Below are 13,863 nucleotides of genomic sequence, written 5' to 3' on the forward strand. Positions count from 1 at the left end.
TTAAAAACGCACAAAGCCACAACTAAAACAAACAGCATTAATGAGCACTGTGTTTAAGAAGCATTAAATTTGAAGCCATACTTCCCAGCAGTGGATGAGTCATCTTAGCTCATTGCTGTTTGCGTGAGACAGATGAGAAGCTACCTGCGCTAAGAGCATGTAAAAGCACTTGTAGATCACTACAGTACATCATATTCAGCATCAGCACTAAATCATTTTGAGTATGCATTGTTACGCTACGAGTTACATCAAATCTACAGACAAGAACGAGCCATATTCTCTCATCGGAAGGGAAAGAGAAAAGCTTTCCTCTGTTTGATAAACATTCAAACTGCACTTCTTTGTTCCTGGATTACTTTAGATGCTGTTATTGACTGAAGAGCTGTGGAGCGAAAATCAAGTGTCATTATTGAACGTTTACACAAGGTAAAAGCTTTTTTTTTTGATGTGATGCCCTCCTACCAGTGCAGCCTTCATTTTATGTGTAGTGTCAGTCACTCCCCTTTTTTTTCTTATTTAAAGAACAAACTTTTGTCTGCAAAAGAAACCAGAACAGTTCCAGCTCCTCTTGCATTTTCTAATTTTGTGCCTTGGTAAGTGCATAATTATACAGAAAAACAAATGTGGGTGAGGCATTTGAAAATGTTTTTAAAAAAGCCCAACTTATTTATATCAACGAATGACCTGGTTTAAAAAAAATGATGCAAGTTTTATGCAAAATATAAATTATTCATGCACAATCTGACAATTCTGCTGCTGTGAGAAAGCATGTTAAGTGTTGCCGTTAGTGGAGGCAAGTAGGAGTGGTAAAGTGAGTGGCAGTTTTTCCATTTCTGTGCAGTCGAGGCTGTGCATGTGCTCGGATTGCATTAGCGGCACATGATTAGATGTCCTGAGACATGAATCCTGTAGCAATCTCAAGGACTTCTGGTCCTTAAGGATAACATTTATCTTAACAACTGTACATTTATTTTGCCAAGGCTGTTTTATTTGGAGGTTTTCCAAGGTTTCGCCCTATTTATTCATTCATTCAGTGTAGATCATTTTTCCGACAAAATGTAGTAAACAGTGACTGTTGGACAATTTATGCCTGAAAAAAAACAAAACCTTTTTTTTTTTTTATACTTTTATCAGAAATATACTAATTGAATTAATGATTTGTCTTATATTTGAAGCAAAGGCAAGTTTTTTGCACATCTTAGATTTGCCTTTTTTCTGGTTTGTTTACATTTATCTTTCTGATTTGGACTAAGTGACACTAACAACAGCACAGAAAATGGCTGGCATGAAAGAAAATCCTTTTATCAGACTGATCTTTCTCTCTCTATACACACACAGACACACACACACACACACACACACATATATATATATATATTTGAGACCAAAGAGCAGGGCTGCCTCTCACACAATGTGGGGTGGGGGAGGGGGGGGGAGAACTACCAGAACATTTCTGGATGTGAGAAATTGGTACACAACCCACAGTGCTATCCACTGTGATTATGTTATTTCCAGCAACCAAAGAGAAATGTGATTTTCTTTTTTTTTTGTTATGTTTTGGAAAAGGCTGGAAAAACTTTCCATCCCTCAGCAAGCAGCTCTCGATCAATATGGAAAGTACAGTCTCTCAGCTGTTCTCGCTTCCTCACATCCAAAACAGGTTGCCGTGCTCAGACATCCATTGGAACCAGAACCAGAACGGTTGGTGCCTCACCCACTTTGGTCTTGTGACCCAGCAGGTGAGTCAAGCTCCTGAAGGACGGCGTAGCGCGGAGGAGGAGCTCCTTGAGTCCTGCCCGAAACTCCTGGCGAATCAGGCAGTAGAGGACGGGGTTGAGGCAGCTGTTGGTGTGCGCCAGGCACACGGTCAGTGGGAAGGCGTAGGCCTGCACGTTATAGAATGCCTTGCTAAATGGAACAAGGTCAAACTTTATAAGTACCCCCCAGAGCGTGAGAGCCTGATTGGGTAGCCAGCACAGAAAGAATGACAGAACCACTATGACAATCGATTTGGTGACTTTGGAGCGCCGGTTCAGACGGCCTTGTTTGGCCTCTGAATCAGCTGCTCCGGTGATGCGACGGCTGAGGACGACTCGCAGCAGGAGCAGATAACAGACAGTAATTATGATCAGAGGAATGAGGAACCCCAGCAGGACCTTTTGTAGTTGGTACAGACCCAAAAGAAGCTGTGGATCCCAGCTGCCAGAGTCCGGAAATCGGACCAGGCACAGTTCCTCATCCGACACCTCAGCACTGGTGGAGTAGATGGCATGCGGCAAAGTAGCCAGCAGCGAGATGGCCCAGATGCCAAGGCTGGTCCACTTTGCCCTGGACGCGGCCGCTCTCCGACTGTGCATCTTCAGAGCCGAGGAGATGGTGTAATACCTGGCCACGCTCATCGCAGTTAGGAAAAACACGCTGGCGTACATGTTCATGGTAGTGACAGAGCTGATGATTTTGCACATGACCCGGCCAAAAGGCCAGCGGAAGTCCAGCGCTGTGTCCACCGCCCAAAAGGGTAAAGTCAGAACAAACTGCAGGTCTGTGATGGCCAGCCCCATCACAAAGCAGTTTATGGATGACTGCTTCTGCCTGTGGCGGGAGTGGAGCAGATACAGAGCCAGCGAGTTCCCCACCAAACCCAGAGCACAGACTATGGAGTACACACACGCTATCATCACACGCACCACCAAGCTGGAGCTGTCTCCTTGTAATTCCATGATGGATTCCCTGGTGAGGAGCTGCAGCCAGCAGTGGAGCGACAGGTTGCTGGTGGCTGAACCCCCGCTCCCACCTCCAGGGTGGTCCTCCTGGAGCATCTGCTGCTCACATGGCTCCGGGGCCGGTGTTTGGACTTCAGTCTCATTCAGCGGCATGGCTGCACTTTTCTTCTCATATGTCCACAAAATCAGGAAGCGGTAAACACAGACAAGAAAGTTTGCATCTGAGGCATTTGAAGCATCCCTGTGGCATTAGGAGGCGCCCACGCTGGACCAGCCACAGATGCAATCCACCACCGCGGCTCTCCCCCTCTCATCTCTTCTGTCTGACTACTCGCAGCTCGGAGCGCGTCGCGGCCGTTTATAGCTGCCACATGAACGCGCACGGTCCCCAACTCGGAGCGAGACGATTGGAAGAAATTCATCCTCCGATTTCTGCAACATCCGAGTCTCACCGGAAAGGAGAGTTGGACACTAATGACCACTCTTCGCTGAATCTGCGATGTTTCAGACAGGAGGGAGTTTAAAAAGACAGCAGGAAAAGAAAAGAAATATAGCCTACGTCAAGTTGTTTTTTTTCTTTTTGAGCACTTGCGCAAACGCATTAAGTCCCCGGGTAATTACTGGAAAATAAAATGTCCTATATATCATTGTGGGTAGAAAAAAAAAAGTTATTCATATTTTAAAAGTATGAGATTAAAAACTTAAACACAAAACAATTACCAACCTGGTTAAATGACAAAAATGAAAAAGAAACGAGCAGAAAATACGAGGCGAATATGCAGCAGATCAATCAACAAATAAAACCATATATTGGATATATAACGCAAAACATATGGGAGGGTTGAAGTTGGGGCGGAGTCTGTAAGTAGTTGGTACACATTGGTTTGCTTTCAACCTTGTTTGAATTTGAGGAGGCTTTCAGCACCCAGCAGACTCCCAAAAACAGGTAATTTTCTTAGGTAAAAACAGAGTAAAAGATACACTTACTTGTGAGTTTTTCATAAATATCTGAAGTACTTTGTGTATTAGTATTCTCCTCTTTGTACTAATGTCCCTCAGCTGTAAAAAAAAAAAAAAAAAAAAAAAAAAAAAAAAATAAATAAATATATAAATAAATAAATATATATATATATATATATATATATATATATATATATATACTCACAAATAGACAGATTAAAAATTAAACAAATGAAGAGATACCTTATGGGTAATCCTCACACATTGTCACAGTGTGTGATTTTTGGAAACAAACTGATTATATTAAGATTTGGTTTATTGTTCTTTGCATCTCTGTGCCTGTTCAATTCTATAACATTATATGTTCATTATAAAATAATAAACATATTATTTTATATGTTTAGTAAAACTGATTTGCAAGTCAAGTAATTTTGCATATGGACAAAATGATCACCAACTTCTTCCTTACTTGTGTTACAGTGTCGATAGTAAATAAAATAGGCTTTTTGTGTGTTTTTGCATGGTGAAATAAATTTACCACAGGGGGAAATATGTTTTATTTCCTAAATAGCTCCAAAGGCCACGTTCTGGAGGGGTTAATGAATAATTACAAGCATGAGGAATGTATGGGCAAGCCATACATATCTCTATAATAGATAGGCTAGTTGGGAAAGGTGAGGTTTGAGTGTAGCTCTGTTCCCGTTACTAAATTAATATATTCACTCCCTAACATACACTTTATTCAGGAAGTAGGATAATTCTGACAGTAATTTGGTTGCAATTTATCGAGGGATATCAGTACAAACAGGACAATACTAATACACAAAACACTTAGAATATTTATGAAAAACCTCACAAGTACATATATCTTTTATTTCTTTGTAATGGACTACTCTGTGAGGCTACATCAAGAAATGTCAACAACATAAAAATATGAAAAGGGTTTGAAGGGTAATAATAAGTTTGCAAGGCATTTTAACAACTACATCTACTGCCCTGTTAAAGTAATCCTTCACTGAAAACCTCTGAACAAATCGAAAGGATGGAAGAGGGAGAGGGAAAAAAAATTAATCTGCCCACTTTTAATCCATTGCAACCCACTTGCTGTCATCTTAACAACCGCTAAACTGCTAAATGCTCAGGCAGCAGTGACAGTAGGCCTGGCTTAAAATTTAAAACATTCTAATCTGCGGTGATGAATAAATCTGCACACACTGGGTGGAAATAGCAAATTATGTTTTACAGGTTTCATGCTAAGCCTTTTAAAATTTGTGAAGCAATAGACACTGAAACACAAGTAAGGAAGAGGTTGGTGATCACTTTCTCCATATGCAAAATTACTTGACTTGCAAATCAGTACCTACATTTAAAGTTTTTCTGTCACAGCTATAGTGACTTGCAAAAGTACTTATACCTCTTGAAATTTTTGACATTTTGTCATGTGTCATAAGCTGATATGTGTTTTTTGAGGACATTATCTGGACAACACAAAACTGCTCCTAATTGTGATGACGAAGTAAAGCAAAATGCAAGTTTCGCAGACTGTCCAAATAAGCAACTTTGAAGTGTGGTGCGTATTTGCTTCAAGGTCTATTTATTCTACTACCACTAATTAAAAGCCAGTGTTTCCAAGTACCTCCAGAAGTAAAATAAAAACATTTTTTATAAAGAGCAGAGAACATAGGAGATGGGTCATGAATTAGCTTGAAGAGACATTTAGAACAACAAACACTGAACTGAAAAGCCCCATGTTATATGGAACTTTTTGTTATCAGTACCAGGAAAGATGGTGAGAGTTGATGGAAAGATGGATGGAGCAAAATACATGACAATCCTAAAAATACAATGAGTGAGGCTTAGGTAAACATAATTAAGGTAGAAGGAAATGCTTTTTATTAAGCCATATCCATGAGTTGGAAGTCAATTTCCAGGCCTAAATACAATTCACAATATGTGGCAAGATTAGAAAATTCCTCCTCACAGTCACTCCCCGCTCCATCTGACTGATCATGAGCTCTTTTGGAAAAATGCAAAGTTGGTTACAGCGTCAGCCTCGCCTCACAGAGGTTGCTTGAAAAACGTTGGAGTTTTATTTTTGCTGCTCTCGCAACACAATTTACGTGAGCTACACACAAAAGTTTGTGAGGAAGCACCTAATTATTTGAAACAAAGACTTTGAGTAAGTTGATGTGCGCTGACGTGTCTGCGGCTTCTAATAGCTGAAATAACAATGAAGTTCAGGATGAACCTGCAGCTGTCAGCTGCAAACAGATGGGCACTTGGTCAGGTCCTGCTCTGAGCATAAATATTCAGAATGCAGGTCAAACCCGAGCCCATCTGCATCAGTTCACAGAATGCATAAAATTCTGATAGAGCTCAATATCAGCCTTTCTTCACCTGAAGTGCTGAAAGATCTCACAATTGCTGCAATCCTGAAATGACGAGCTAGTTTAAAGCATAAAGTAAACTGCTAATGTGTAAGAGAACGCTGAGAAAATTTTAATGTAGAAAAATAATTGTTCAATGTCTAGCAAAAGGACCAGCTGAATACTCAGAGCAGGCAAGCTGGCTTTGGGCAGTCGGGATCACCTTGGGAATGATTAGTATTCCTCAGCAGAAATAGGAACCATTTCAGATTGTCATCTGCTAGGCACATATTTGACGTGGGCTGTACTTTAAGTACACAATTTTGCTGTCAAACATCTCCAGCCACAACTGCAAGGCACCCCGTACTTAAATAACAATTTGAAATGCACACATTTACAAATTTTGCCTCTGCAAGGTTGTGAGTGTGTGTTCAAAACCCTTTAAGGTGTCTTTAATTGGTTTTGCTTCTAAAATCTAAAATTCACCCTGTTGAATTCAGCGAAGGCGACAGCTTCGTTTAATGTGACTCCATAACAGTTCTATCTTTAAATGTTCTTCAGATGGTGTTGCATGCCTTGCTGATGGCTGTATTTGTATAGATACTCTAGGTATTTGTAAGGGCTGGAAGAAATTCTGTGACACAGGCTTTATTTTCATTAAGGGTCAGTTCCAGCACTCCAGAGTATCATGTTCTGGAGTGACACGATTAATAAAACCTTCATCTATGTTGTTGTTTTCAGTGTGTTTCTCTTTTGACATTCACTGCATTCCTGCCGAGGCTTCATCTACGTTTAATGAACTAACATAATGCTTACTCTTTTAGATTACACAAGAATCAAGATCTGATATACGAGACCTCCTCACTACACATCCTTTCTTAAAAGGGAATGAAGATGCTATATCTGACATTGCATAAAGTAGCTTCTTGTCTGCTTTCACACATATGAACTTGAGCGACATTCTGATTTGTTTCAACAGGATTTAAATTGCTGTTTGCCAGGCCCTTACAACTGTACCAGGCTTCAACTTCCAGGGAGGGTTTTTCCACAAGGTTTAGTATTTTTCTTGTAGAAAATTGGGCACATTCTTCCAGAAGTTGGAGCACAGTCATGTTGAATCAGAAAAAGAGCTATCTCCAAGCGGCTCCATCAAATTTCAGAGGGTTAAATCGTCTTACAGTATTTTCAGACCTACTCATGTGAATCATATGATTCACATGATGTAAGCTTGTTATTTCACTTTCTTTCCACTATGATTAAACTCAAAGCATACCAAAAACTGTCACTAAAATCTACATGAGAAACTTTGATCTGTTTACAGGTCAGATATTTATGGATCGGTAATAACAAATACAAATACAGAAAGCATAGAAAACACAGAGAATTTAATTGGACAGTTTTAATTGTTTCTTGATACTATTTCAGTCAAAATTATCAGAGAAGTAAATCAAATTATTTTTAGAAGATTTCTTAAAAGAACTTTTTTTTCTGTGTTCTAGTTCAGTGTTGATCAGTTTTTAAATTCTGCAAACATCAGTCTTACTACAATAAGACTGATTTGATTGTCTTATTTTGAAAGACAATCACGTCAGTCTCTTACGAATATTTTCAGCTAAGTGTAAACATTTCCTCTATTCAGTTTTTTCCAAATTAATAATTATAAAAAGCTTCCCTGAGCTAATTTTGCGAGACAATTCATTAATTACTAGAAGCTCCCACACTGAGATTCGAGTAATATTTTTTATCAACAACTTGTTTAGGGCTCTTAGGTGTTAGGCTTTTAGTTTTCATTACTAAGTGACCAAACAAAAAGTGAACAAAACATTTTGACAACCTCCAAACACTAACAAAGCAAAAAAATGGGACACCATCAGTAGGGATTCACTCCAGAAGGTGATATTAATTATGACAATGCAAATGACCAAAATAGCTTGAGTCTTTATATTCTGTAGAATCTTGATGCACACAAACCTTTCATAGCAGTCAAATGTTTGTTAGTGAACTTCAGTAACACCTGACAAAATGATCAAACGACACTACAGCAAAAAAAAATAAAATAAAAAAAAATAAAATAAACAGTCTAAAGCTTGTGGCCATGACTCTGCAAGGCAGGGAGCATGTTGCTGAGCTGACTGGCTCCAAAGCTGATTCTAAATGTTTCCTCCTCATGGTGAGCTGTTTGCTCTGCTGGAGGGTGACAGTGCTCTTGCCCTGGAAGCAGTTTTGACATGGTGATCACAGGCAGCGGTAATTGTAGTGACATTCTGACATTGCCACAACATCTGTGCCTTCGTGGCTCATTCAAATGACTCCATTCAGGTTAACACAAGCTTTTAAAACATTTCACGTTTTAAGAGCTTCTATTTTCATCTCGAGGAAAATGTTATGTCAAGGTTACTTCTGTCAAATTTAACAAGGAATGACTGTAGCAACAGTTTGTCGGAGATAGGTATGTATGCTGTCACTTATGATATTTCTCGTATAATCACTGTTAAATGACCTGCATTATAAATCAATTGGCTCATGATAGTTTTGTCCTTACTTGAAATTCTGCTTTCAGTCAGTCAAGGTAAAGCTGAAAGTCATTCAGAGCAGAGTCAACTGTTCATTCGGTTTCCTTAATTGCACCAAAGTATTACAAAAAAGTTGTTTGTCTGCAGCAATTTGACTTCCACTGTCTGGCACATTTAAGTAAGATTTATAACCACAGTTTTATGTGCTACGATTTTATCTCTAATCAAGGGGATCCAATAAAAGTGTAGGATGTTAAAAAGTTTTCTAGTGGCAATTTTTCCATCTAAATTTCTCCCATTCCTTTTCATTAAAAAGCATCCACCTTTGTTCTTATCTGCCTCCCATTGATTTTATCATTAAGACGAACGTTTAATTATATTCTTGCAGTTTTCCATCCAATTGATCAAGCTGATCAAACAATACATGATCAATGGTCAAAAGGTCCGTCTCATTTCCTTATTTCTACAGAGTTTTGGAATACTTAAAATGTACATATATTAGGTTACGCAATGCATAAATTCACTCGGATGGGGTGGATATGCATTCTTATCGCCTCATTTCTTCAACTTTAAAGCTGCTTAACAGTCATTGTTAGGAGTGAACTTTTATAAAGTATCTACTTGATTAATGACATTATCTCCTCCAGGTTCACGGTGAACATGGAAATCTTCATTTTAAGACAATCTACCTACGGAAAATGTCGATGACAATATCCTGAGCCGGGCAGCAAAGGTGGGAATGAGCATCTTTGATATATTGCAGAAAACGTAATTGGAATCAGGTAAAATTGAATTTTGTGACGTTCTTTTTCTTTGCAAGAGTGTGAAATTATCCACAGTGAAACAAGTCCCATGTGAATTGGAAAGCCACTCAGAGAGGAAGAAGCCATTGCCCAAAAAGAAAAACAAAACAAAAAAACACATTATACTTTGCTCTGATGGGAAAAGTGGTTTTTTTTTCAACATAGTGTTCAGCCACAATGACCTTGGTTGCATTTGAATTTAATAAGAGGAAGTCTTAAAACACCATCTCATCTGAGACGCACATTATTATGGTTTGTGAATTTTTTGCTATAGGATTCATTGGTGTATTTCACAAAAATGTACTTCTGTGATCAAGAAGGCCTGTAAATATGACCTTATTACACCAGTTCTGTTTGGATCAGTGGGAGAAATTCCAACTATTGTGAGAAGCTTGAAGCCAATGGTGTAATCTGTAGGGCTTTGGTTTTGTGTCATTCTTTACTTTCCTTTTCAATTTCAAGACGCTCCATGCTTTTGTTCTGTACTTGTGTTTGTTTTCTGTTCCATGTCGCAGTATTTAGTTATGGATGTTCTTTGAAAATCTCAGTTCCTGTTTCTCTTTTGACCTTTGTGCATTAAAAAAAAGTTTGATGTTTCTCCTTTTTCTGCAGTTCTTTGATGCCTATGGATTAAGTATTTCTTTAGGTCATGCCCTGTTACTGCTTTGTATTCTATTCCCCTGTGTGTTTTCACTTCTGTAGCTCCCTGTGAACTCTCAATGATTTTCTCCTAATTCCCCAGTTTGACCTTGGTTACCTTTGCATGTTCCACTCACAGCTGACATTCATTCTGCTGATTAGACTCGTCTGCATCCACTGGGGTAATCATACCCTCTGGTATTTAACGTGTCTCAGTTCCTATCATTCTCTGATAAATGTTGCTCTTGCTTTTCCCCTGGTTTCTTCTTTTGAAAAGTTTCAAAATTCTTTTGTATTAAACCTCCAGTAAACCACGCCAAACCATTTGAACCACGTTAGTCGACTTTACCTTACAATGAAAAAATGTAAAACATAATATCCTCTATTAATTTGATATGTTGTACAATTTTAAAAATAGTAATCTTAGAACTATAGCTTTTACATCCCAACATCATGCCCATTTTTGTTACAGCACAGTATTGGTTCACCATACTACATTATAGAGTCAATGAAGGTGCTATTATGTTAAGCAGTTGTGTTTCACAGCTGGATTGAGCCTGTGTAATACTGATAATCATCCAAGCGTTGAGAAGGAACATAAAACACGTGGCTATTCAGGCGTAACAATGACCCTTCTGAGTTGGGAGCATTTCTCAGTGGATATAGATATCACCACTTGAAGTTTGGGTGTAGGGTGGAACAAAGACAAAGTTGGCCATAAATTACCCCAAATAAATTAGGGTTCTTGTCATTGACAGTAGATCTTCCTCTGAAATTGTTGTATTGTATTTCTTCTATAGTGTTGAGTTAAACTACTGTCTATTTTAGTGCTACTTATGCATGGAATGAGCTCCCTCTGCCCAATGTGCTATCAAGCATTCTTCAAAAGAAACACTTTGGATGCTTTACTCTTTTTTAACGTAAAATATAAATGTGAGTTAAGATTAATTTGCATGCCCGAACATGAAACTCTTAGTGGATCGGATCCTCTTGTCTTGGCCAATTAAAGAGATGGTAGAATAAGTTTAACTTTAAAATGTTTCAAACTCCTGGAAAAAAAGAAAAAAAAGTTTACAAAAACGTTAGTAATCTCCCTTCTTCTCTCTTTATAGCATAAATAATAATTTGGTAAATATAAAATTTCTCTGTCCTCCAAAAAATCCCAGTCTATTTCAGAGCTCCACCATGACAACAAAAAAGTCAATTTGTAGATTAAAAAAAAAAGATTAGGGGTGGCTTTGATTGGCATTGGGGCGACCCCAACGCTCACTCGTGACTCTCCGATCTCAGCGGGATCCCTCTCGGCTACCTTGAACCATCACTAATCAAAGAGATGGTTCAGGGTCCTGATTAGAAAAGCAATTGGTGGAGAGACATTCCCCCTGATTAAAGACCAAGCAGGGAAGAGTAAAGCAAAAGAGGGAGAGCCAGGAGAGAGAGAGAACAAGTCAGCAAGCAAAACAATTACTTATCACTTCTCATCACTGTGGTTTAAACTGAAGTACTTTTTCCTGTGAGAATAGTCAGTAGAAAAGAATAACCATTTGTTTGAATGACATCTGAGGCAAAGTGGTGTTGAATGTTACCCCCTGCCCCCCCCAAAAAAATGATTTGACAATGGAGGAAAATATGAAACCTTGAAATGATTCATCAGTCAGACTTTAAAGCAAAATGTCTGACTGACTTACTGACGCTTACATGTGAATGACACCTGCAACATGGAGAATAACAAGAGGAGAGAAATAATCACGACAAAATTTTCCTAATCCACATGGATAGACTGAGAACCCATTTGAACTCATAAGAGGGCCAAAGTGTTAAAGACACAGAAAAAAACCCCATGTAATTTGCTTTTGTGATGTGATTCATTGTCTATTTAAAATGATAAAAAATAGGAGGCACAATTCAGACCTTTTCATTGGGCCCACCTCCTTAAATCGTGTGGATGAGACAGGTCACAACTGTGTGTTGACAGAAAACCGGTGTCTTATTGTCTTGGTTGAACTTTGTTTCAAAGCTGCCAAATAAGTAATCAATAATCTCTCAATTTTTTTGTCAATTGATGCAACATGGTGAAATAAAACACAGCTCACTCTTTTTTTTTTCTCTTTAAATAGGTGTGACAACACCAATTACATGCTACATTATCGCAGGAAAAACACAGGAGATTTCCAGGAATTAAATCCAGACATGCTCTGCAGTTGCGGTTCACACACTGGCTTCCCAGCAGGAGACTCTCTGCTGGAGGTTTGTTCTGATAACAGAAAATATTCACTCCTGGCTCTTGGGTAACACGTACGGTGCCAGGACATGGTGCAAAGAATCTGTTGTGGAAATCAAAGTGTTTTGTTTGTTGTATGTCTGGAATAGCTGATGAGGCTCCCTGTCTGTCATAATGAATATTTTTGTGGTGTATAAGAATGCATCTGCAATGCTAACAAGTGGGTGGAAAGGAAGTATATGTTCAGGTCAGAAGTAAAGAAGTGCAATTAGCTCACGTTTAGGGTTTTTGGTCATTTTCTAGAGTTATTACCAGGTAACTGCAGTCTACTAGGGTTCATTTAAATCTGGCATAATTCAAGCACAGTTATGTTTTTCTAATTTAAGCTCTTAGTTTGTGTTTACATTTGCTTCTCTGCTGGAATGGGAATTTTTGCCCTAATCTCATTTTTTTCCGTCTCTTTACTGGTTTTCTTGGTATTATCCTTTAATCTACTATCTTATCCAGTTCTCTGGACCCTAAGAATCTGATGTGATCCTTGGTTGACAAAGTGTTGTTTAGGATAAAAAGGGGAGCAAATCGCCTTGCTAATTATCCTGATATTGAGCAGGTTAAGCCCAAACCATATTGAACCAGCTGATCCACTTCCTGTGCTGAAGACAGATATTTTTTTTGTTTTAATATTGCACTGTTTTTCTTCTTATCACTCTCCCAGAGGCCTGATTTGTGATAGTTGTGCACTTGAAGATTCTTCCACTTGAGCTGTGTTTCTGGAGCCTCTCCAGAGTTTCCCTTCGCTTCTCCTCTGATTGACTTTTTCTTACTCTTTCCTGACCAGTTTCAGCCTGGCCATCACCTTCCAAATGTGCTTGTTTCTAATCTCGTCACACTGCTCTATCTGGGCTTTCTCCCAATGATTTCTCCTGTAGAATTTGAACCCAGCCAATGAGCTAACGGAAGGAAAAGTTGTAAACAATGACATTGATTTTCTGTTTTAGAATTGTAGTCTGCTTGCAGTTTTAGCAATGGTAAAGGAAGAAAAAATGAACAAATTTGTTCAGTTCATTTTGGCCAATATTGAATTACAGCCATGTTCAGATCAGCACTTCTCTCTTCATAGTCAGTGGAAGATGTATGTTCATACTGCAGGCAATTTTATAGCTGGGACATTACATACGTCACAGGCAGTTGTGCTATGTTCTTCTCATTTTCAAATAGAAGACTGAACAGTGTTGACAAAAGTTTTCTACCAAACCTTTGAAGAATTCACAGAATAATTGTATTTCTACTGAGATCAAGTTACACTAGTTTTACTCAGTTTTCTAGCAAGTTGAGCCATTTGCATTGATTACATTAGAGGTATTAAAATGCGGAAAGTCAAACATGAATGCATGCCACACTTTCTAGATTTTTCTTTGTAAAAATATATCAAAATGTTGAATCATTTTACTTTGACTTTGCACTTTTGTGAAACCTGGCTCTGGTTTATCACATTAAACTACATTGAAATCTGTTAAAAATTAAGGTGAAAACACCTTTGCAGGTCATTGTATAATGAACAAGTGTTTTATTACCAAGTAGGTAAATACAGTTAATATGGACTTTTATTATTATTATTATTATTATTATTATTATTAT

General features: G+C 38.4%; 1 protein-coding gene across 1 annotated transcript; it reads right to left on the reverse strand.

The window, feature by feature from the left end:
• On the reverse strand, positions 1-3,037 carry rxfp3.2b (relaxin family peptide receptor 3.2b). The gene has a single exon (XM_055045127.1). It carries the CDS (start codon positions 2,874-2,876, stop codon positions 1,671-1,673), a length of 1,206 nt encoding a protein of 401 aa, XP_054901102.1. The 5' UTR covers positions 2,877-3,037; the 3' UTR covers positions 1-1,670.
• Between the last annotated feature and the right edge of the window lie 10,826 nt (positions 3,038-13,863).

This window comes from Poeciliopsis prolifica, unplaced genomic scaffold, assembly GCF_027474105.1.
Source record: "Poeciliopsis prolifica strain line A6 unplaced genomic scaffold, Auburn_PproV2 SCAFFOLD002, whole genome shotgun sequence".
NCBI lineage: Eukaryota > Metazoa > Chordata > Actinopteri > Cyprinodontiformes > Poeciliidae > Poeciliopsis > Poeciliopsis prolifica.

Bases quoted from the DNA above. Each gene is read 5' to 3' on its own strand.
- rxfp3.2b (XM_055045127.1), bottom strand. From the start codon at position 2,876: ATGCCGCTGAATGAGACTGAAGTCCAAACACCGGCCCCGGAGCCATGT.